Raw genomic sequence first — 19588 nt, 5'->3', positions numbered from 1 at the left:
ATATATATATATATATATATATATATATATATATATATATATATATATATATATATATATATATATATATATATATATATATATATATATATTCCTAAAAAGTGCTTGAAGTGGGCCATCTATATTTTGATCTTTATACTGTATATAGTGAAGTGATATACAGTGCGTGCCTCTACATTTGCGTGTGCAATTAAAGAGTGCGCACTATAAGCACAAGCCTGACAGGACAAGAAAGTTCATTTTTCTGAGGTGAGAGACTTTTTATTTTGTAACAAGTTACGAAAATAATGTTAGCATAATGACACTGACATATAGCCTGACAACATCTTACACAGCAAAATCCCCAGAGTTAAATCAGCTCTGCTCAGAGTACATATGGTCCCTCTCTAAATAGTGTTAAAATAACACTGAAGCAGAGTTAAATTTAATGAGATAATTAAGCAATTAATAAGGCTGTGACTTAAGTCACTTGTTGTTCTTGTGTTTTTTTCTTATTTCTTCAGTGATTCTGCTTGTTAACAGCAGGTGTTCATCACTAATGCGCAATAATTACTTAATTAATTGCTTAATTATCTCATTAAATTTAACTCTGCTTCAGTGTTATTTTAACTCTATGTAGAGAGGGACCATATGTACTCTGAGCAGAGTTGATTTAACTCTGGGGATTTTGCTGTATCTGCCCTCAGATATTGAATCAGGATAACGTGTTTTTCTCAGGCACTCTTTACTTAAACTGCGTCTGGTCACAACCCACCAGTTGAGAAACACTGGAACAAGTGACAGTTAAGACATTTATAATGTTACACAAGCTTTCTATTTCAAATAAATGCTTGTCTTTTGAACTTTCAAAGAATTCTGTAAAAGAAAATGTCATGGTTTCCTGTAAGCAGCATAAATGTTTCACAACCTCTTTCAAAAACATTAACATGTAATTTGATCAAATGAATGGCATGTGTGAATATTAAGACCTTATAAAATTAAAATTGATCTTGGTGGTTTCCATCAAAATGCCAATTACTAGTGCTTGTTACTAATAAAAACTTGATTTTATAATATAAAACAAGGCTGTTTTTTTTCTTTTTTTCTAATCCTTTACAATCAGTCTGCATTAGAAACTCCTTAAAGAATTATAATCAGATTGTAGTTACTGTGTTGCAGTGGACTTTTCTAGAAACATCCTCTTGTACACTGGATGAAATGACACATTGATGTAATCGACAACGTTGATATGTGTGGAGCGTGTTGATGATTTGCACTTTTGATGTTAGAGTGACAGATGTATATCAGTCTCACTGTATTTCACGGTATGAAAATTGACTGTTATCATACGTGTACATTTGCTTATCTACAGTATTAGGAAAAAAAGGAGAAGAAGAGAAAACAAATGATTAGATTAATCATTAGTTAGAGCCTTATACAGTGTTTCGATGCATTACCGGTCTCTGCGTAATCAATTTGGTTATTTCCCTCCAGTTTGTCGTCCAGTGCTTGTTCCGCCTCAGTGTCTGTGGGCTGTGGTTAGGTCTGGTAGCTGATGTCCTCAGCTGTTCTTGTGGCTTTCTGGAACAATGGTAGTCATTAGTTTGAAGTGTTTTAGTTAGGGAACACCCAGTGGCAGTACATCTAAAGAACCCTTAATGAAGCTCTTGTGTTACCCTAGCATGTGTGTGTGTGTGTGTGTGTGAGAGAGAGAGAGGATATCCCTTTCCACATCATTTGCTGGAGTTTTACTTGCTCCCACACATGGTGTAGACTGAACAAAATCAGTGAGGAAAAAATTCATCCACTTCACCGAGATAACAAACAGTCCAGAGCAAAGCTAGTCCAATTCTCGTATTTTTCCAGGCTGTCAGGCACTGGCGTTGTATTTACTTCCAGTTGTTTCTGCACCTGTATTTATGCTGAGCCTTTGCGTGTGTGTACTCACCAGTTCTTTATCTTTGCTTCCTCACAGACGGACGTAGATTACGTAAACAGCGTGGTTGCAGGCCTTGAAAAAGAGTAGGTGACATTTTCTTTTGTCACTTCCTCATAATATTTTTTGCATGAAAAGGATCTGAATTGTACATTTAACCTAATCTTGTACATTTAACCTAATTGTACATTTAACCTAAGTGTTGTTTTTACTGTCATTGTTCATAAGGTTTTACACAGAACTGAATTCTGGGTTACTGGAGGTCATATCGCCCCCTGCCAGCTACTATCCAGACTTCAGCAACTTAAAAGAGACCTTTGGTGACTCAAAAGAGAGGGTGAAGTAAGTATTCAGGAAACATTATCCCCTACAGTAGCTACCTACTTGTACAACATACTAACAGAATGAGAAAGTACATACCTCTGGATATTTGATAAACATTTCCCTTGTTGCATAGTGTAAATGTTAACATCTAGCTACATTTATTACCTGCAAATGACTCATTTATTACCTGAAAATTGCAACATACACTACCGTTCAAAAGTTTGGGGTTGGTGAGATTTTGAAAATGTTTTTTAAAGAAGTCTCTTATGCTCAACAAGGCCTAATTTATTTGCTCAAAGTACAGTAAAAACAGTAATATTGTGAACTAGTTTTACAATTTAAAAAATAACTGTTTTCAAGTTGGAAAAATGTATTCCTGTGATGCAAAGCTGAATTTTCAGCATCATTACTTCAGTCTTCAGTCACATGATCCTTCAGAAATCATTCTAATATGCTGATTTGCTGTTTAAGAAACATTTTTATTACTATCAGTAGCTACGTTTACATGGACACTTTTTGTTTCAGTCGGAATGAAAGCATTCTGAACGATTAATCCGAGCTTATTTTTTACATGAACGCTAAATAAAGTGATGGAATGATGTGCACATTTATGTCACAAGCTTTGAATCAGATTTAAACTACTGATATGCGCTCACTGCATGAATATACAGAGTTTCCTGCTGTTGCCCCACATTAACTATCATCCTGCCATCACTTCTTTTCCTTGTTTAAAAAAAAAAACAGACTTAACATTTATCTATTTCAGGTCCTGATTAGGAGACGACGAGCACATGAAGCTTTGTGCCGTGCTGCGTATATATTTCAAGCAGTAAAAACGCGGCCAAAACAAGGCGTCTGTGGATGAGAGTCCGAAAGAAGGACTGCTGTGGCGACATTGTCCTTCACCACTTCACAGATGATGAGTTGAAGAATTTCAGAATGACACCGCAGTCATTTATTACACTATACTCAACAACAACAACAACAACAGCTCGTTCTGTGCGTCATAGTCATTAGCCATTTCTACATCATTGTACATGTGTAGAACTTTCAAGGTTTGTTTACAAGTCCTCTCGATCGGATTAGAAAAGGTTTAAACCACCCCTTACAATCCGAAATGAAATTTCAATTAGATTTGGCCATCTCATCCCGATTTGACGTGGTTACATGTGACTTTTTTTATTCCGATTGTGCAACTAGTCCAATTACAAACAGATTATTAGGGTCCATGTAAACACAGCTAGTGTTGAAAATGAGTGTGCTTCACGTTTTTGGCGAAACTAATATTTTTTTTCAGGATTCTTTGATGAAAAGAAGGTTCCAAAGAACAGCATTTATTTGAAATCCCAAAAAAATTAGCATAAATGTCACATTTGATCAATTTTACCTACTGAATATAACTATTAATTTCTTAAAGGTGCCCTTGAGTGATTTGAAAAAACATTTTAAATTGTTCCCTGATATCTACATAGAGGGTATGTGGCTTTTTTATGGCCGAAAATTGTCCAGATATGGTTTTACAGCTCCATTTATAACCCCACAAATAGCCCCTAGAATGAAAAGGTCTGTTTTTGCCTTATTTGGAAGGCTCATGAATAGTAATATGGTGCTCCGCTCTGATTGGCTGTTTCACTGTTCGGCTCCTTCCAGTAGCTCACACTGATAGCGAACAAATCTGTACTGTACGGCGTGAACGATGGAGAGTTTTGGTATTCAACCTTATATGTTTGAGCCTGTTTCTGACGAAGATGCAGATGTAGAGGAACAACCAATTTTGTTGCGATTGGCCATAGACGTTTCTGAGTGGTAAGTTAGTCTTTATTTTCAGTATGCACCTGCAAAACGTAACTGTTACGTCAATGGAACTAGCATATAGCGTTAACTTTACACTATAACTCATAACGTCAGTATTTGCAACTTTGTTTTTAGCATTGTAAAAAAAAATAATTGTAATAATGTGTCGCTGTATGGTTTTACAATGATAGCTTCTTCACTTTGCAATAACAACTCTAAACAACGAACGAAAATTTGTTTCTAATATATTGACATTACCGATATGATTTTAAATTTGATTTATTTAGCCAACCAAAGTAAAGCATAGAAGACATTCCAAAAAAGCAGTGTCATGTTTACTACTCAGCTGCCGTAGTGTGATTACGATTTAGCTATTAGTAACAAAAACTTACATCGTCTATAAATATCTTTTTCCACAGGTGTACGCATACAAGTCATACAAGTTCTCAAAAATAAAAATATTTGAAAAAAAGTGACTAAATGTCTTGTCAAATGACTATCGTTTCAGTTTGAACGGTGTAGAAAGTTAGCTCGAAGGATCGAGTATCTGTAGCTATCTGTAAGCAAATAAACTAACATAGTTAGCTTCGGTGTAATGTGTTGTTGGTTAAATATAGGTCAAATTATAATTATATCCGACAAAAGAGAATTGGCATATGTATCTACGGTTATGTTATAGATTTATATAACAAAGACAGTAATAAATTTTAACCTCACCGTTAATAGTAGTTACGTAAACTTTGCTATTTGTTACTGTACTAGCATCTTGCATTAGATCTAGACAACACTGGGTACATGGTCGTTAATGTTGTTAGCTCACTAAGAAACTTTACATTTAATCAGAAATAGTTTCTACAGCCAAGATGTGGATAAAAGCACTACTTACTGCTTGCGGGAATATAGTTGGAATTACCCCTTTCTTCAGTGTCAAACGCTGAGCGAAGCCTGCTTGATATTGTCCCAAGTTAGAAAAGCTGTCCGTGGTGAAATGGGCAGAGCAAACTAACAACTTTGAGTTAAATTGTTCCGGTATCCGGTTATAGATAAACATCAGCCATGCCTTTTGACAGTTTTTTTCTGGAGGAAGACTATGAAAAGTTTTCACATCCCCTTCACAGCCTGGAACATAACATTTATTTCCATGATCTGCCATTTTCGCTGTTATCCTCGCTTGGCTTGTTTCTTCACTCTGCTTGCAGAACTTCCGATGATTCCGCTGGGCGGTTCCGCCTGGCCTGGATCATGAGCATATGCAAATATTGGGGGCGGAGTCCCCGACTGTTACGTAACAGTCGGTGTTATGTTGAGATTCGCCTGTTCTCCGGATGTATTTTAAACAAATGAGGTTTATATAAGAAGGAGGAAACAATGGGGTTTGAAACTCAGTGCATGTCTTTTCCATGTACTGAACTCTTGTTATTCAACTATGCTAAGGAAAATTCAATTTTTGATTCGAGGGCACCTTTAAATTATATTTTTTGTCGGCGCCGATAGCCTAGTGGTTAGTGCGCCGGCATATGGCGCAAATGCGTTCACGGCAACCCGAGTTTGATTCCCGTCTCGAGGTCCTTTGCTGATCTCTGCCCACTGCTTTCTTATCTGCTCTCTACTGTCCTCTCCAAATAAAGGCACAGAAAGCCCATAAATATAACTTAAAATAAAAAAAAAAAAAATAAAAAAATGTTTTGAACAGTAGTATGCATGATGTTGTTTGGGTTTTTTTCCCCCTCAAAAAACATGCCTATGCATAATAGCTTGAATTGTGTAGTGACCAAAATAGTATACATATTTTAAACATACTTCATATTAACTCTCGGTAACGCTTTACAATAAGGTCTCATTTGTTAACATTAGTTAATGTGTCAACAAATATAAACTAATAATGAGCCATACATTTGTTACTGTGTTTATTAATCTTTCTTAATGTGAGTTAATAAAAATAGTCATTCATTGTTTGTTCATGTTAGTTCACAGTGCATTAACAAATACAACTTTTGATTTTAATAATGTATCAGTAAATGATGAAATTAACATTAACTAAGATTAATAATAAATGGTGTAGAAGTGCAGTTTATTCTTAGTTCATGTTAACTAAAGAACAAGCTTTATGAGTTGAGATGCAAGGAAAATCTTTGGTCTTTACAAAAAGATGTCAAGTGCATCAATCTAATTTTAAACATTTAGATTAAAAATAAGATCAAGATAAACATAATCTCAGGCAAGTGTGTACAAACGTATGACTGGTGGTGTGCATAGGTGTATTGATTGTGGTCTATTATTTTGCTGTGCTGCCCATCGCTGTGGCAGCTGCATGTGACAGTATTTATGCGCCCATAGAGATTGCAGGCAATCTCTGTGGTGAGGGTGAAATAAAGTTTTGATTAGCCCGGATCTCATATTTCAGTGCCAGAGTCAGAGCTGATTTACTGTCACAAATGTGATTAGAGAGGGAGGGATGTCAGTGAGATTTTCTGAAGGGAAAGACAGAGAGAGAGAGGCTTTGCAGATTTGTTGTGAGACAGGAAGCGAGTAAAGCTCAAGGTCAAAGACATCAACTCCTTCACTCCCTCCTTCCTTCCTGCTCTCTCTCCCTCTCTCTGTCCTAAAAGGACTCCTCTTCTCATCTTCTGCTCTCCCTAAATCTTTCATCCACAGCTGTCTCAATTTAATCTCAATCACTCTGGGTATCTCTTTCTTTATTTCACTGCCTCCACTATCTTTTGGTGTCACGCTGCCTCTTTCATAACTTGGATTCTGTGTGTTGTCATGATTGAAAAATGGTCTGTTCCAATGCCGAATATTTTTATTCTCAATACCAATTTAAATACCACAGAAACATTCAGTAGCAGCGAATATGCTATTCAATGCACAATTAAATAGCAATATAACAAATTAAATTAAATCAAATCAAATCAAATCAGTGCCATGTAGCCTTCAACTATTTCTAAATTAAGTAAACAAGTTTTTTCAAATAAGCACGTTTTCAAGTATTTATTCAACAATTAAATAGTAAAACATTTAAGCAATAAGTGCTCTTTTTCAAACAATATTATCCAAACTACTGTTCAAAAGTTTTCAATTCAAGTTTATTTTTATAGCACTTTTCGCAATACATATTGTTTCAAAGCAGATTTACAGAAAAATACTTGTTCCAGTGCGTTAAAGTTTGGGGGAAGATTTATTTATTTATTTTTTTAAGTACTTTTATGCAGCAAGAATGCATTAAATTGATCAAAAGTGTAAGTAAAGACATTTATAATGTACAAAATATGTCTTTTTCAAATAAATTATTTTCTTTTGAACTTTCTATTCTTCAGCAAATCCTGAAAAAAATGTATCATGGTAATAATAATAAGTAATGTTTCTTGAGCAGCAAATCAGCACATTAGAATGATTTCTGAAGGATCATGTGACACTGAAGACTGGAGTAATGATGCTGAAAATTCAGCTTTGACATCACAGAAATATATTTCAAAAGAAATCAGTTATTTTAAATTCTAATAATATTTGACAATATTACTTTTTGTATTTTTGATGAAATAAATGAAGCCTTGGTGAGCATAAGAGACTTTTGAACAGTATCGTATAATATTTAATAATACAGCAGGTCTGTTAGGCTGCACTTCAGTGAATCAAGTCTGTACTTGATTACAGTTAATGTAGAATGATTGGTAGCATTACTTTTTTTTCTTTTTTTGACTTTGTTCATTAGCAAGGGTCAGCCTATCATGTTTTCAGTTCATGTATTAGGAATTCCTAATAAAATTATTGGCTGCTGGCAAGTATCTCTGTTTTAATGACTTGCCAAAACACATTTTTACTCCCATTTGGTTTTGGTGTTGATTTTAGACTATCAAAGTCATTGCTAAGATGGCATATATCTTGCATTAAAAACATTCCCAGTGATGCCATCTAAAATAACTGTGTGTGTGTGTCATTTTGAGTTCTTATTCTGTACCATAATCTCTCTCATCCACTTAGTCAGTTTGATCAAAGGAAATGAGTGGCTTTGATGCCACTCATATTTAATATTCTTTTTGAATATTTAATCTTGTTTCTGAACCCCTTACTGTGAAAGACGAATGAATAACAAAGGTTATATTGAGTACATGAGAGTGATGTGTTTTTGTTTATATACCCTCAACCTGCCCTTATTTAGCTTTTGGAGTGTGTACGTATGTTTCTGGTTTCTGTAACTGTCAGTCACATTCGTCATACACCTGCCATCTAGAGTTACACTCCCGGTCAGTTAGCTGACTCATCGAGAGGTTAACTTCCACATTCAACCATGGCTCTCGGGCTACTGAACGTGTACTGTGCATCTCCCTTTTTGAACATATGTATGATGTTTTGAATTTGTGTTTCTTTGTAGATGGAGGACCAAGCAGAATTTGGACTATTCCTTTCTAATGATGTATGCCGTCAACAAAGGGGTCTATTATGTCCAGGTAATTAAATGATCAATTTTAAAGGTGAATTGTTTAATATCTGTACCACTAGTGTCACTGAACAGAATTGAAAAATTAATGACTTTTCATACAGTTTCCCAAAACACTCCCCCATCTGCTATTATTTGGTAAACGGAGAGTCCCACCCCAAACTCGTACCATTTAGTGTTTACACACTTTAGGTCAGGCAACCTACGCATAGCTTGCTCATAGCTGTTTCTGCATATAAAACATACTCAAAATGGTAGAAAGTTATTTGTCTCTGAAACAATTACATCAGTCACCTGTATGATGATCTAAACACACACACACTGAAGAGCCAAAACATTATGACCACTCACAGCTGAACGAAAACTGTTGATCATTTACTAACAATTTTACATGTCAAGTTCGGAGTAGATTATTTGATTAGTGAACAATTAGTTCTTGTAGTCAATGTGATGGGTGCAGCAGAAATGGGCAGGAGTAAAGACCTGAGAGACTTTGGCAAGAGCCAGATTGTTATGGCAGGATGTCTGGGTCAGAGTATTTCTGAAAGGCCAAGTCTTGTGGGAATGCTCCTGGTCAGCAGTGATAAGAACCTATGGACAGTGGACTGAGGAGTGACAAACCACAAATGGGTGACAGGGCTTTTGGCATCTAAGGCTCATTAATGCACCAGGGCAATGAAAGCTATTGTGGCACAAGTCACAGAAAATTTTAAGGATTGTTATGGGAGGAATGTGTAACAACATCGCTCCCTGCTGTGTATGGGGCTGCATAGCTGCAGATCGATCAGAGTGCACATGGCCATGTAAGTGCCTGGGGAAGTGATGTCACCAGGATGCACTGTGGGATGACTACAAGCCGGTAGAGGGAGTGTGATGCTCTGGGCAATGTCCTGCTGAGAAACCCTGGGTCCAGCCATTCATGTGGACATCAGTTTGACTCATGCCACCTACCTAAACATTGTTACAGACCAGGTACACCCCTTCATTACAATGGTGTTCCCTGGTGGAAATGACCTCTTTCAGCAGGATAATGTGCCCTGCCACACTGCACATATTGATCAGGATTGGTTTGAGGAACATGAAGAAGAGTTCAAGGTGTTGACTTGGCCTCCAAATTCCCCAGATCTCAGTCCAGTTGAGCATCTGTGGGATGTGCTGGACCAACTAGTTGGATCCACGGCGAATCCACCTCACAACCTACAGGACTTAATGGATCTGCTGCTAATGTCTTGGTGCCAGATACCACAGCACACCTTCAGGGGTCTTGTAGAGTCCATGCCCCAGTGGGTCAGTGCTGTTTTGGCAGCACACAGAGGACCAATAGCATATTAGACAGTGGTCATAATGTTTTGGCTCATCGGTGTGTGTATATATATATATAATTGCACATGTTAGTTGCCGTTTTTACATTTATATTACCTTTTAAGTTCATTTTTAAAAACACTGATGATTAAATAAGTGTTAAATGTAATCTTTAGCAAATCGCAAAATTAATATACATGTTCATATAGTACTTTCTAATGCCCAAATTCACTTGCAGCATTTCTGACAATTTATATTAGTGTTATGTATATAATATATGATATATTTATAATATATACATTTATTTTCAAAAGTAGAATGTCATGCTTGTCAGTGAAGTGAAATAAAGATGAAATAATATAAAATATAAATTTTAGATGAAAAACTTTAGACACCCAAATGAAAATTAGAAATGCTTTCAACTATATTAAATGAAAAAAGTTTGTAGTCCTAAAAATACTAAAACCTAATACTAAAATGAAAATAAATGAAAGCTCAAATGAAATGACAAAAAGCACATAACATAAATAATGTAACTTTAACTAAAATTAAAATGAAAACTGAACATATAAAAATAAAAAATACTTTAAAAGTATATAAGTAAGCAATAAGGTACGAGAGGCTGTGCTGTATCGTGAATAAGTCATGGCTGAAGGGCGTTGTTAGGCACGACGTGACGTGAAGCGGAGCACTAGCCTCGAGTACCTTATTGCTTTTATAAAACGGGTACCACACAATACAATTATTAAAGCCAGAAATATGTATCAATGCAACTTTCATGAAGTAAACTTTTTCTAAAAGCCTTCCTTCCGCCGAAAAAAATAGTCACAGAAGTCACAGAAGTTACATTTTCACACCATTAGATGGCGGCAAAGACTGTCTTTATGAGTGTGTCAGTCCGTAGCGAAGACTTTTATATTGAAAAAACTGAACTGTTGTGAACAAGGAACAAGACGTCAACATGCTTTGACTAGCGCTGTCAGTCATGGGAAAACCCCTTAACTGTTAAAAGGACAAGATAATACATTGGACATTTAAACTGATTTTGTATTATGAACATAGAGCCGACCTGAAGGAAAATGCTAAATCTGAATGCAGGTAATAAACTCGCTCACTCAATCTCTTTCTCTCAATACTCTTCTACATAATACAGTAAGCTTCAATGAACAATATCAATGAGAACATACAGTTTACGTTGCTAAGAGTGGTTGCTAAAGGTGTTGTGTAGTGATACACAGAACCGTTGGGTGAAGCGGTTATAGCCATACTTTATCATGAATAAAACACAGCCATTGACCAATCAGAATCAAGGACAGGACCTAACCATTTCATAAATAATACTAAAAGATGCATATGTTGTTGTTACAGCAATTACATGAATTCTTCAGTAAAAAAAAAAAGTTACATTAGCTATAAAGTTTAAAAATTCTTTACAGATGTTACATCACATCCTTTCTTAATATCAGTTACTGAGTGAAAATAACCAGCTTTACCTTCACTTCCTGTGACATGGGTTGACATGCTTGTAATGTACTGTATGTCCCATTCATTTATACCGTCGAATCAAAAGTCTTGTCTTTTCTTTCCAAGTGATGGCATGTCACACATATACATGAAGTTGAACAACTGAGACCATTGTGTAAAACTTAAAACGCTTATGAAATATCTTTTGATTGAATTCTCCTCTTACAGTCAGCTTCCCAAGCGGTGCATATTTCAGTTTAGGTTTCTAGTTAGTGTGCCAGATCTCCACTGGAAGCTCTTCAGTTGAGAATCAGATAGACATGAAGTACCCCAAAAGCTCTTTGCTCAAGGGTTGCCGTGGTAACTCGTTCATTTCTGGATATACCCTAAAGACACACTTTGGCTCTGTAGCGGTTGTCATGGGAACTTGACTTCGCGGTTTGGGGATTTCTGTTTTTATGGAGTGATAATGATTTTACCGCTGGAAATATGATCAGGGGAAAGAATTCGCTACGTTCAGAGCAGCTGAACATGGTCGCAGCAGATTTAAAGCGGTGTAACACTCGACGTGACACCTCTTATTTGTGTTTTTCCGGAAGACAAACACATGAAAAGCATAACATGATGTAAGAGACCAAGCAGAAGCCTCTGCCAACTGGTAATTTTGGCACTGTGCAAGATATACACTGTAAACCCACATGGTTAGTGCTCGGCAACCAATGTCTACTTTTCAGCAAATCAGTTACAGTCAATATTATGCAAAAAATATAAATGATATTTATGTCCCAAGCCACACCTGGCACAGTTTATGAGGTGCAACAAGTCTTTGATGATTAAATGCATTTTGATGTTCATAGTTGTCCAAAATTATGTTAAGGATATGCAATATCACATGATGGTCATTTAACTTGTCATTTATTGTCATACTTGTGAATGGAGGATGATGAGGTTTTATAAAATGTTCTTTCTTTTGCGTCATTCCGTGTCATCTCAACCAGAGGTCCCCGGCTAAAAATTTTTGATTTTTATCATGTTTTTTTCTGGTGAAAGAAATACATAAATGAAGAAGAAATCCAAACTGTATTTATGGCACTCAGACAGCTATGTTCTATGCAATTGTGTTGATAGTAAGAAAAAAAAAAAAAAAATACAATTGAAGAGTTCAGATGCAAAAGCCTCTAAATGTCATCTGAAATTTTCTTCTAAAATGACCATTTTTATCAAGCTTGTATGTTTATGTTCAGTTATTTCACTTTAATGGCAATGAAAAGGACCTATTAATTGCCATTAAAGTGAAATTACTGAACCTAAACATAGGAGCTTGATAAAAATGCTCATTTTAGAAGAAAGTTTCAGATGGCACTTAGAGGCTTTTGCATCTGAACTCTTCAATTCTAGTTTCAACATTATTTGTTGTTCATATTCCTCTTTAAAAGAATCTCAACTGAATGCAAAAGTGACCCACATTTGTTTTTTGACCACTGAAAATATGTACGATTGACCGATTTACTCATGGAGCTGCATTAAGATCTCCATATCTCTGGGAGTGAACCATATAGAGCCTTTAAAATGAAGATAACAAAAGAAAAGTTTAAGAACCAGAATCTAAAAGGCTATTAAGATATCTTTAATACTTCTTGAGTTACAGGCATGCAAACTGTCACTGTTGGAATACAATGCTCAAAAATTTTAGTCGGGCCAGTTTCCAAAATGTGGTTGATTTGACATGGAATTACCCTTTTCCAGTTGTTCTTGATGAAAAGCTTTTATTTAAACTTGTAATGTATTTTATTACATTTACACTTTCCAAATTTGGGGTCAGTAAGAAATTAATACTTTTATTTAGGAGCGATGCGTTATTTTGATCAAAAGCGAAAGTTACGACACTTATTGTTACAAAGTATTTTTATGTAAAATAAATGCTATTAATTTGAACTTTCTATTCATCAGGGAATCCGGTGAAAAATGTATCATGGTCTCCACAAAAGTGGAATGTTTTCAACATTACTAATAATAATAATCAGAAATGTTCCTTCCAATGCATCAAATCAGTATATTAGATTCCTGAAGGATCATGTGACTGAAGACTGGAGTAATGATGCTGAAAATTCAGCTTTGATCACAGGAATAAATTACATTTTAAAATATATTCAAATAGAATACAGTTATTTTAAATTGTAATAATATTTAAGAATATTCTGGGTATTTTTACAGTATTTTTGATCAAATAAATGCAGCCTTGGTGAGCATAAGAGACTTATTTCAAGAACATTGAAAAAAATCTAACCAACCCCAAACGTTTGAATGGTAGTGAGTTTGTGTGTATTGTTTCTTTGTTGCCTAATGTTTCCACATTTTCCCAAGACAAAAAAAAAAGCATAATCTTGTATTAATGTTCATTAATGTCTTTCAACTTTCATGTCTTCCTCATTCTCACGTGCTTCTGTCTGTCTGTGTGTTGAACTGTGCTGAATGTTTTCATTCATCCATTTTTTTTTGGTTTCATTTTCTCTGTGCCGTGCCAATAAATCTCTCCAGTGTCTCCATGTCTTTGTGCTCTCAATACATGCTGTGCTATCTTAGGAGAGGGGAAAGGTATTAAGGTATTTTTTTTTTTTTTTGGGAATTCAAGTATAGGACAACATGCTTTAACTTAGTGTTTGTGTGTGCTTTTATTAGTGGCAAGAGTGTCTGTTAGTTGTTAGTTTTATTCTTGGGGTTGATTTTAGTTAGAAGTGATATTTTTAGTAAGTACAGCTTGTGTGAGTAAATGTGTCTGGTTTATGAGCTGTTCTGTATGATTCATTTCCATTTCCTGTTGTTCTTACAGTTAGAGGATGACATCGTCGCTAAGCCCAACTATTTTGCCACCATGAAAAACTTTGCCCTTCAACTCGCCACTGAGGACTGGATGATCCTTGAGTTTTCACAGCTGGGCTTCATTGGTGTGACTTCTATATTGTTAATATCTTTATTTGTTTAACCGCTATTCAAATACCACTTTATTTGTGTAATTGTCATCATTTATTCGCATTCATGTTGTTCCAAACCTGTATGACTTTCTTTCTTCTTTGGAACACTAAAAGAGAAATTTTAAATAAGGATCCGACTGACTGCTTTTTGCCATACAACAGAGGCACACAGTGTCCAGGAGCTATCAAGCCCCAAAAAAGCATAATTTAGTTACAAAAACATTACACTTTCATGTGGTTACACTTTATTTTGTCCACTTTAGACATTCTTCTAACTATAAATAACTTTACTAATAGTTAGCTGACATGTTGTTGTAGAGTATTAGTAGACTGTTATGCTGCCTTCACGTGCACTCAGAATCAGAAGTTTCCTAGGTAAAAATTGCACATGAACACCCTCCCATTTCGAATCACAACTCGTAATCACAACTTTAGAAGTGAGAATTATCAGATTTCCGATAGCACATGAAGGCAGCATTAGTAGAATCAGAATCAGAATCAGAATCAGAATCAGAAAGAGCTTTATTGCCAGGTATGTTGTTTACACATATTAGGAATTTGTTTTAGTGACAGAAGCTCCACAGTGCAAGCTCTTCTTAGTAGACTGTTAGGTTAGGGTTAATATAATAAGTTGACATGTAGTTGCAAAGTTACTTATAGTCAGCAGAATGTCTGTTGGGGGACCATCAAAATAAAGTGTTACCCTCCTTTTGTGTCACACTGAGGAAAGAACAGGTTTGGAATTACATGAGGGCGAGTAAATGATGACAGAATTTTCATTTGAGTGAACTGTCTCTTTAAGACTTTTTGTCATTGATGTCGCCAGATTTCAAGTAAACGCTGTTCTTCTGAACTTTCCATTAATTAAAGAATCCTTAAAAAATGTATCTCGGTTTCCACAAAAATATTAAACAGCACAACTGTTTTCAACACTGATAATAATGTATATTGAGCATCAAATCAACATGTTAGAATGATTTCTGAAGGATCATGTGACACTGAAGACTGGAAATTCAGCTTTGCATCACGGGAATAAATTACAGTTTAAAATATATTAAAAAAGAAAACGGTTATTTTAAACTGTAATAATAATAATATTTCATATTATACTATTTTTGATCAAATAAATGCAGTCTTTGTCTTACAAACCCCAAACCTTTTTTTTTTTTTCTCCCCCCTCTTAGGTAAAATGTTCCAAGCCCCGGATCTAAATCTCATTGTGGAGTTTATCTTCATGTTTTATAAGGAGAAGCCCATCGATTGGCTGCTAGATCACATACTCTGGGTCAAAGTATGCAACCCAGAGAAAGATGCCGTAAGTTAATGCTCTGTCTGCCGGTGCATACTTCTGTGACCTTGGACCACCTTGCTTGCGTCAGGCAGTGGAGAGGCTTTTCACACCTCTAGCGTAGATGAACGGAACTTGTTTTCTGACTTTTTTTTTTTTTTTTTTCTCTCTACAAACACACACATTATGTCACTATTTTTAACTTTCACCCTATTTTTATTTCTCACAGTTTAATGTACGTGTCTTTATCTCTTCAGAAACACTGTGAGAGACAGAAGTCGAGTCTGCGCATTCGTTTCAGGCCCTCTTTGTTTCAGCATGTAGGCCTGCACTCCTCCCTTGCTGGGAAAATCCAGAAACTCACGGTAACTCTTAATTCATGAGTGTTATTTTTTTCTAGCCACTGTTTACACCTAGTATAAACATCCTTGGATGACCTAACCAGCAAAGTTTAAAACTCTTGTTTTAGCATAATGGATGGCTAACAAGCCAGTAGACTGACCTAATTTGTTATCTAGGACAAATTATTGTCTACATTACAAATATTGTTTTAGTGATAGATGTTTGCACACCTGTATTTATCGCTGACAGCTTGTGATCAGATCACCTGACATGGATAATTATTACTAGCTAGCTAGACCTTCATGACCTTGCACAACTGCCGGATCTTTCCTCTTGCTCTTAAAGTTTGATTCTCTTCCATAGAAAGATACTTTGACTTCCTGCTATCTTATAACATCTCGTCTTATCCTTGTATCCTGTTTTCTTGTGACAAAGTTTTTTTTTCTTGAATAGCTGATCTTTTCCTGAATCTCGTTTGCTGTATTAACTATTAAGGACGGTTAAAAAGCAGTGTGGCCATCAGCCGCACTTCCTGTTGACTTCAGTCATAACTTCCTTTTCTTCTGCTCTGTCAGGATAAAGACTTCCTGAAACCTCTACTGCATAAGATTCATGTGAACCCACCGGCGGAGGTGTCCACCTCTCTTAAAGTGTATCAAGGCCACACGCTTGAGAAGACCTACATGGGCGAGGATTTCTTCTGGGCAATTACTCCAATGGCTGGAGACTATGTCTTGTTCAAGTTTGATCGGCCTGTCAACATAGAAAGGTCAGTCTGTCTGCGACTTGGAGAGATACACACATTTACAGGGCTGGGCGGTAAGGATGGTCTGATAACCTGTAGCCAGTGTGAGAGAGGCCTGAGGAGCAAAACTCCAGTCCGGTGCTGCATTCAAACGTATTCCTTTAATACACTATTCACACACAAACACACACCCAAATGATTTCTTTCTATAATCCTCACCTTCTCCTAAAAGTGATTTTCGCAGAGCTCTAATCAGGAAACATTGTTCACACGTCTCCATGTCTCAGTGTCCTCACAGGGGAGTAGAGGTGGCTAATGAGAAGCTTCTAAAATAAGACGCTGCAACCAAAAACCTCCGGAGAGGAAGACAGAGAGAGGTGTAATAGAGAAAACATTGTTTAGCAAATACACAGAACTTTATGAAATAAAATTTGTTGCAGCCCAATCTGGGTCAGTAGCCTACATTGAATTTTTGTTGCCCTGCCAGAAGTGCCTGTATTTTTAGCAATGTATCTGTATGTGTCAGAAAATATGGTAACATTAGTTAATGCATTAACTAACTATGAGCAATACATGTGTTACAGTGTTCATTAATGTTAATTATTATTAATGTTAGTTAATAAAAATACAGCCCGAATTCCGGAAATGTTGGGACGTTTTTTAAATTTGAATAAAATGAAAACTAAAAGACTTTCAAATCACATGAGCCAATATTTTATTCATGATAGAACAAATGTTTAAACAGAGAAATTTTACACTTTTATCGACTAAATGAGCTCATTTCAAATTTGATGCCTGCTACAGGTCTCAAAAAAGTTGGCACGGGGGCAACAAATGGCTGAAAAAGCAAGAAATTTTGAGAATATTCAGCTGGGAGAACATCTAGCAACTAATTAAGTTAATTGATATCAGGTCTGTAACATGATTAGCTATAAAAGGGATGTCTTAGAGAGGCAGAGTCTCTCAGAAGTAAAAATGGGCAAAGCTGTGAAAGAGTGCATAAAAAGATTGTGGAATACTTTAAAAACAATGTTCCTCAATGTCAAATTGTAAAGGCTTTGCAAATCTCATCATCTACAGTGCATAACATCATCAAAAGATTCAGAGAAACTGGAGAAATCTCTGTGCGTAAGGGACAAGGCCTAAGACCTTTATTGGATGCCCGTGGTCTTCGGGCCCTCAGACAACACTGCATCACTGATTGTGTCAATGACTTTACTTAATGGGCCCAGGAATACTTCCAGAAACCACTGTCTGTTAACACAATCCGCTGTGCCATCTGCAGATGCCAACTAAAGCTCTATCATGCAAAAAGGAAGCCATATGTGAACATGGTCCAGAAGCGCCGTTGTGTCCTGTGGGCCAAGGCTCATTTAAAATGGACTGTTTCAAAGTGGGAAAGTGTTTTATGGTGAGAGGAGTCTGAATTTGACATTCTTGTTGGAAATCACGGACACCGTGTCCTCTGGGCTAAAGAGGAGGAAGACCTTCCAGCGTGTTATCAGCATTCAGTTCAAAAGCCACCATCTCTGATGGTATGGGGGTGCATAAGTGCATAAGTGTATACACAGTCGCAGCCCTGAAGTATCAGCAGAGATTGAGTCAACTAGATCATCCACTGTGAAGGCCTCATCAACACGACAACCAGTGGCGCAGCTCCTCAACAAACCGTCCATACCGGCGTGATGAATACAATCCTCAACTGGATGGAACTGAAATAAATACTTTGAATGTTGCGATCCTATCGGACTTATGAGCAACCTGAGTCATAACAAAGCACTGTTCGCCAGAGGAGAACTGGCCCCGACTAAGCCTGGTTTCTCCCAAGGTTTTTTCTCCATTTTAACAACTATTTGCCACTTGTTTGCCACCTGATGTCACCTGTTGGAGTTTGGGTTCCTTGCCACTGTTGCCTTTGGCTTGCTTAGTTGGGGACACTTGACATTTGACTTGACATTTGATAATCAACAGTGCTTTGATCTGCCTGCATTGACACTATTCTTTTAGAGCTGCTGTGCAGCCAAAATTATGTACGTTATCAATGTCAGTTATCAATGTAAAGCTGCTTTGACACAATCTACATTGTAAAAAGCGCTATTTAAATAAAGTTGACTTGACTTGACTATGCGGTATGGGCAGCTTGCAAAAATGTATCAGTTTAAAAAAAATAATTACCAGCACAACTTCTTTTACCATTAATAATAAGAAATTATTCTCGGGGAGCAAATCAGCACATTAGAATGATTTATGAAGGATCATGTGACACTGAAGTAATGATGCTGAAAATTCAGCTTTGCCATCACAGAAATAAGTTACATTTTAAAACATATTGAAATAAAAAAACATAAATTGTAATAATATTTCACATTATGACTTTTTACTGCATTTTTTTCAAGTCCCAAAACACTCTCATACTGGTCCTAGGACATCAGTCATCCTTACAAATAGATAGAAAGACGAGGGGTATTTCAGATATAGATGCGGAAAGGCACTAATGCTGTTTGGCCATTAATTTTCTTTGTCTGACAGAGTCTTGACCTGTTCAAAGTGTTTGTCTGAGTAGAAACTGTGCTAACAAGATGAAGTGTCAATTTACTCACGTGTGACTGGATTTAATTAGCAGCTCAAGTAGGGGCCTGTTCAGACCGTGTGCATGCCTGTGTGTGTTCGGGCCGTGCTGTCTAAGTTAGACTCAGCTTTTGCTATAGTTCTTGTCCATGTCCTGCCAGTGTTTGTACATGCGTGTTGACGAATATTCATGAGTTTGTGCCTGTACATGCATATTCATTAACAATCATCCTTTGATTGGCAGGTTCCTTTTTCGCAGTGGAAACCAGGAGCACCCAGGAGACAAAATTGAGAACACTACTGTCGAGATCCTGCCCTTTTCGGTAAAAAACAAAACCAAAAAAAAACATGTTCTCAATTATATTTATATGGTTTCCTTTAAATGTCCAAACAAGCCCCGGGGTGACAGGTTTGTCAGAGTTAACAGGAGGTTGAC

The 19588-nt window shown here is 36.4% G+C and overlaps 1 protein-coding gene across 1 annotated transcript in view; it reads left to right on the top strand.

Annotated features, from left to right (window-relative positions):
- mgat4a (alpha-1,3-mannosyl-glycoprotein 4-beta-N-acetylglucosaminyltransferase A) overlaps nucleotides 1–19588 on the top strand; it is a 62090-nt gene that overhangs the window by 35817 nt on the left and 6685 nt on the right. Inside the window, exons 6-13 of the mRNA XM_048193182.1 lie at nucleotides 1955–2001; nucleotides 2144–2257; nucleotides 8406–8481; nucleotides 14068–14182; nucleotides 15394–15524; nucleotides 15755–15862; nucleotides 16415–16608; nucleotides 19397–19475. Of these exons, the coding sequence (XP_048049139.1) occupies nucleotides 1955–2001; nucleotides 2144–2257; nucleotides 8406–8481; nucleotides 14068–14182; nucleotides 15394–15524; nucleotides 15755–15862; nucleotides 16415–16608; nucleotides 19397–19475 (864 nt within the window). The remainder of the gene's footprint in view (nucleotides 1–1954; nucleotides 2002–2143; nucleotides 2258–8405; nucleotides 8482–14067; nucleotides 14183–15393; nucleotides 15525–15754; nucleotides 15863–16414; nucleotides 16609–19396; nucleotides 19476–19588) is intronic.

This window comes from Megalobrama amblycephala, linkage group LG6, assembly GCF_018812025.1.
Source record: "Megalobrama amblycephala isolate DHTTF-2021 linkage group LG6, ASM1881202v1, whole genome shotgun sequence".
Taxonomy (NCBI): Eukaryota; Metazoa; Chordata; class Actinopteri; order Cypriniformes; family Xenocyprididae; genus Megalobrama; species Megalobrama amblycephala.
Note: the sequence above shows the minus strand (reverse complement) of the source record. Positions and strands in the feature narration are given on the sequence as shown.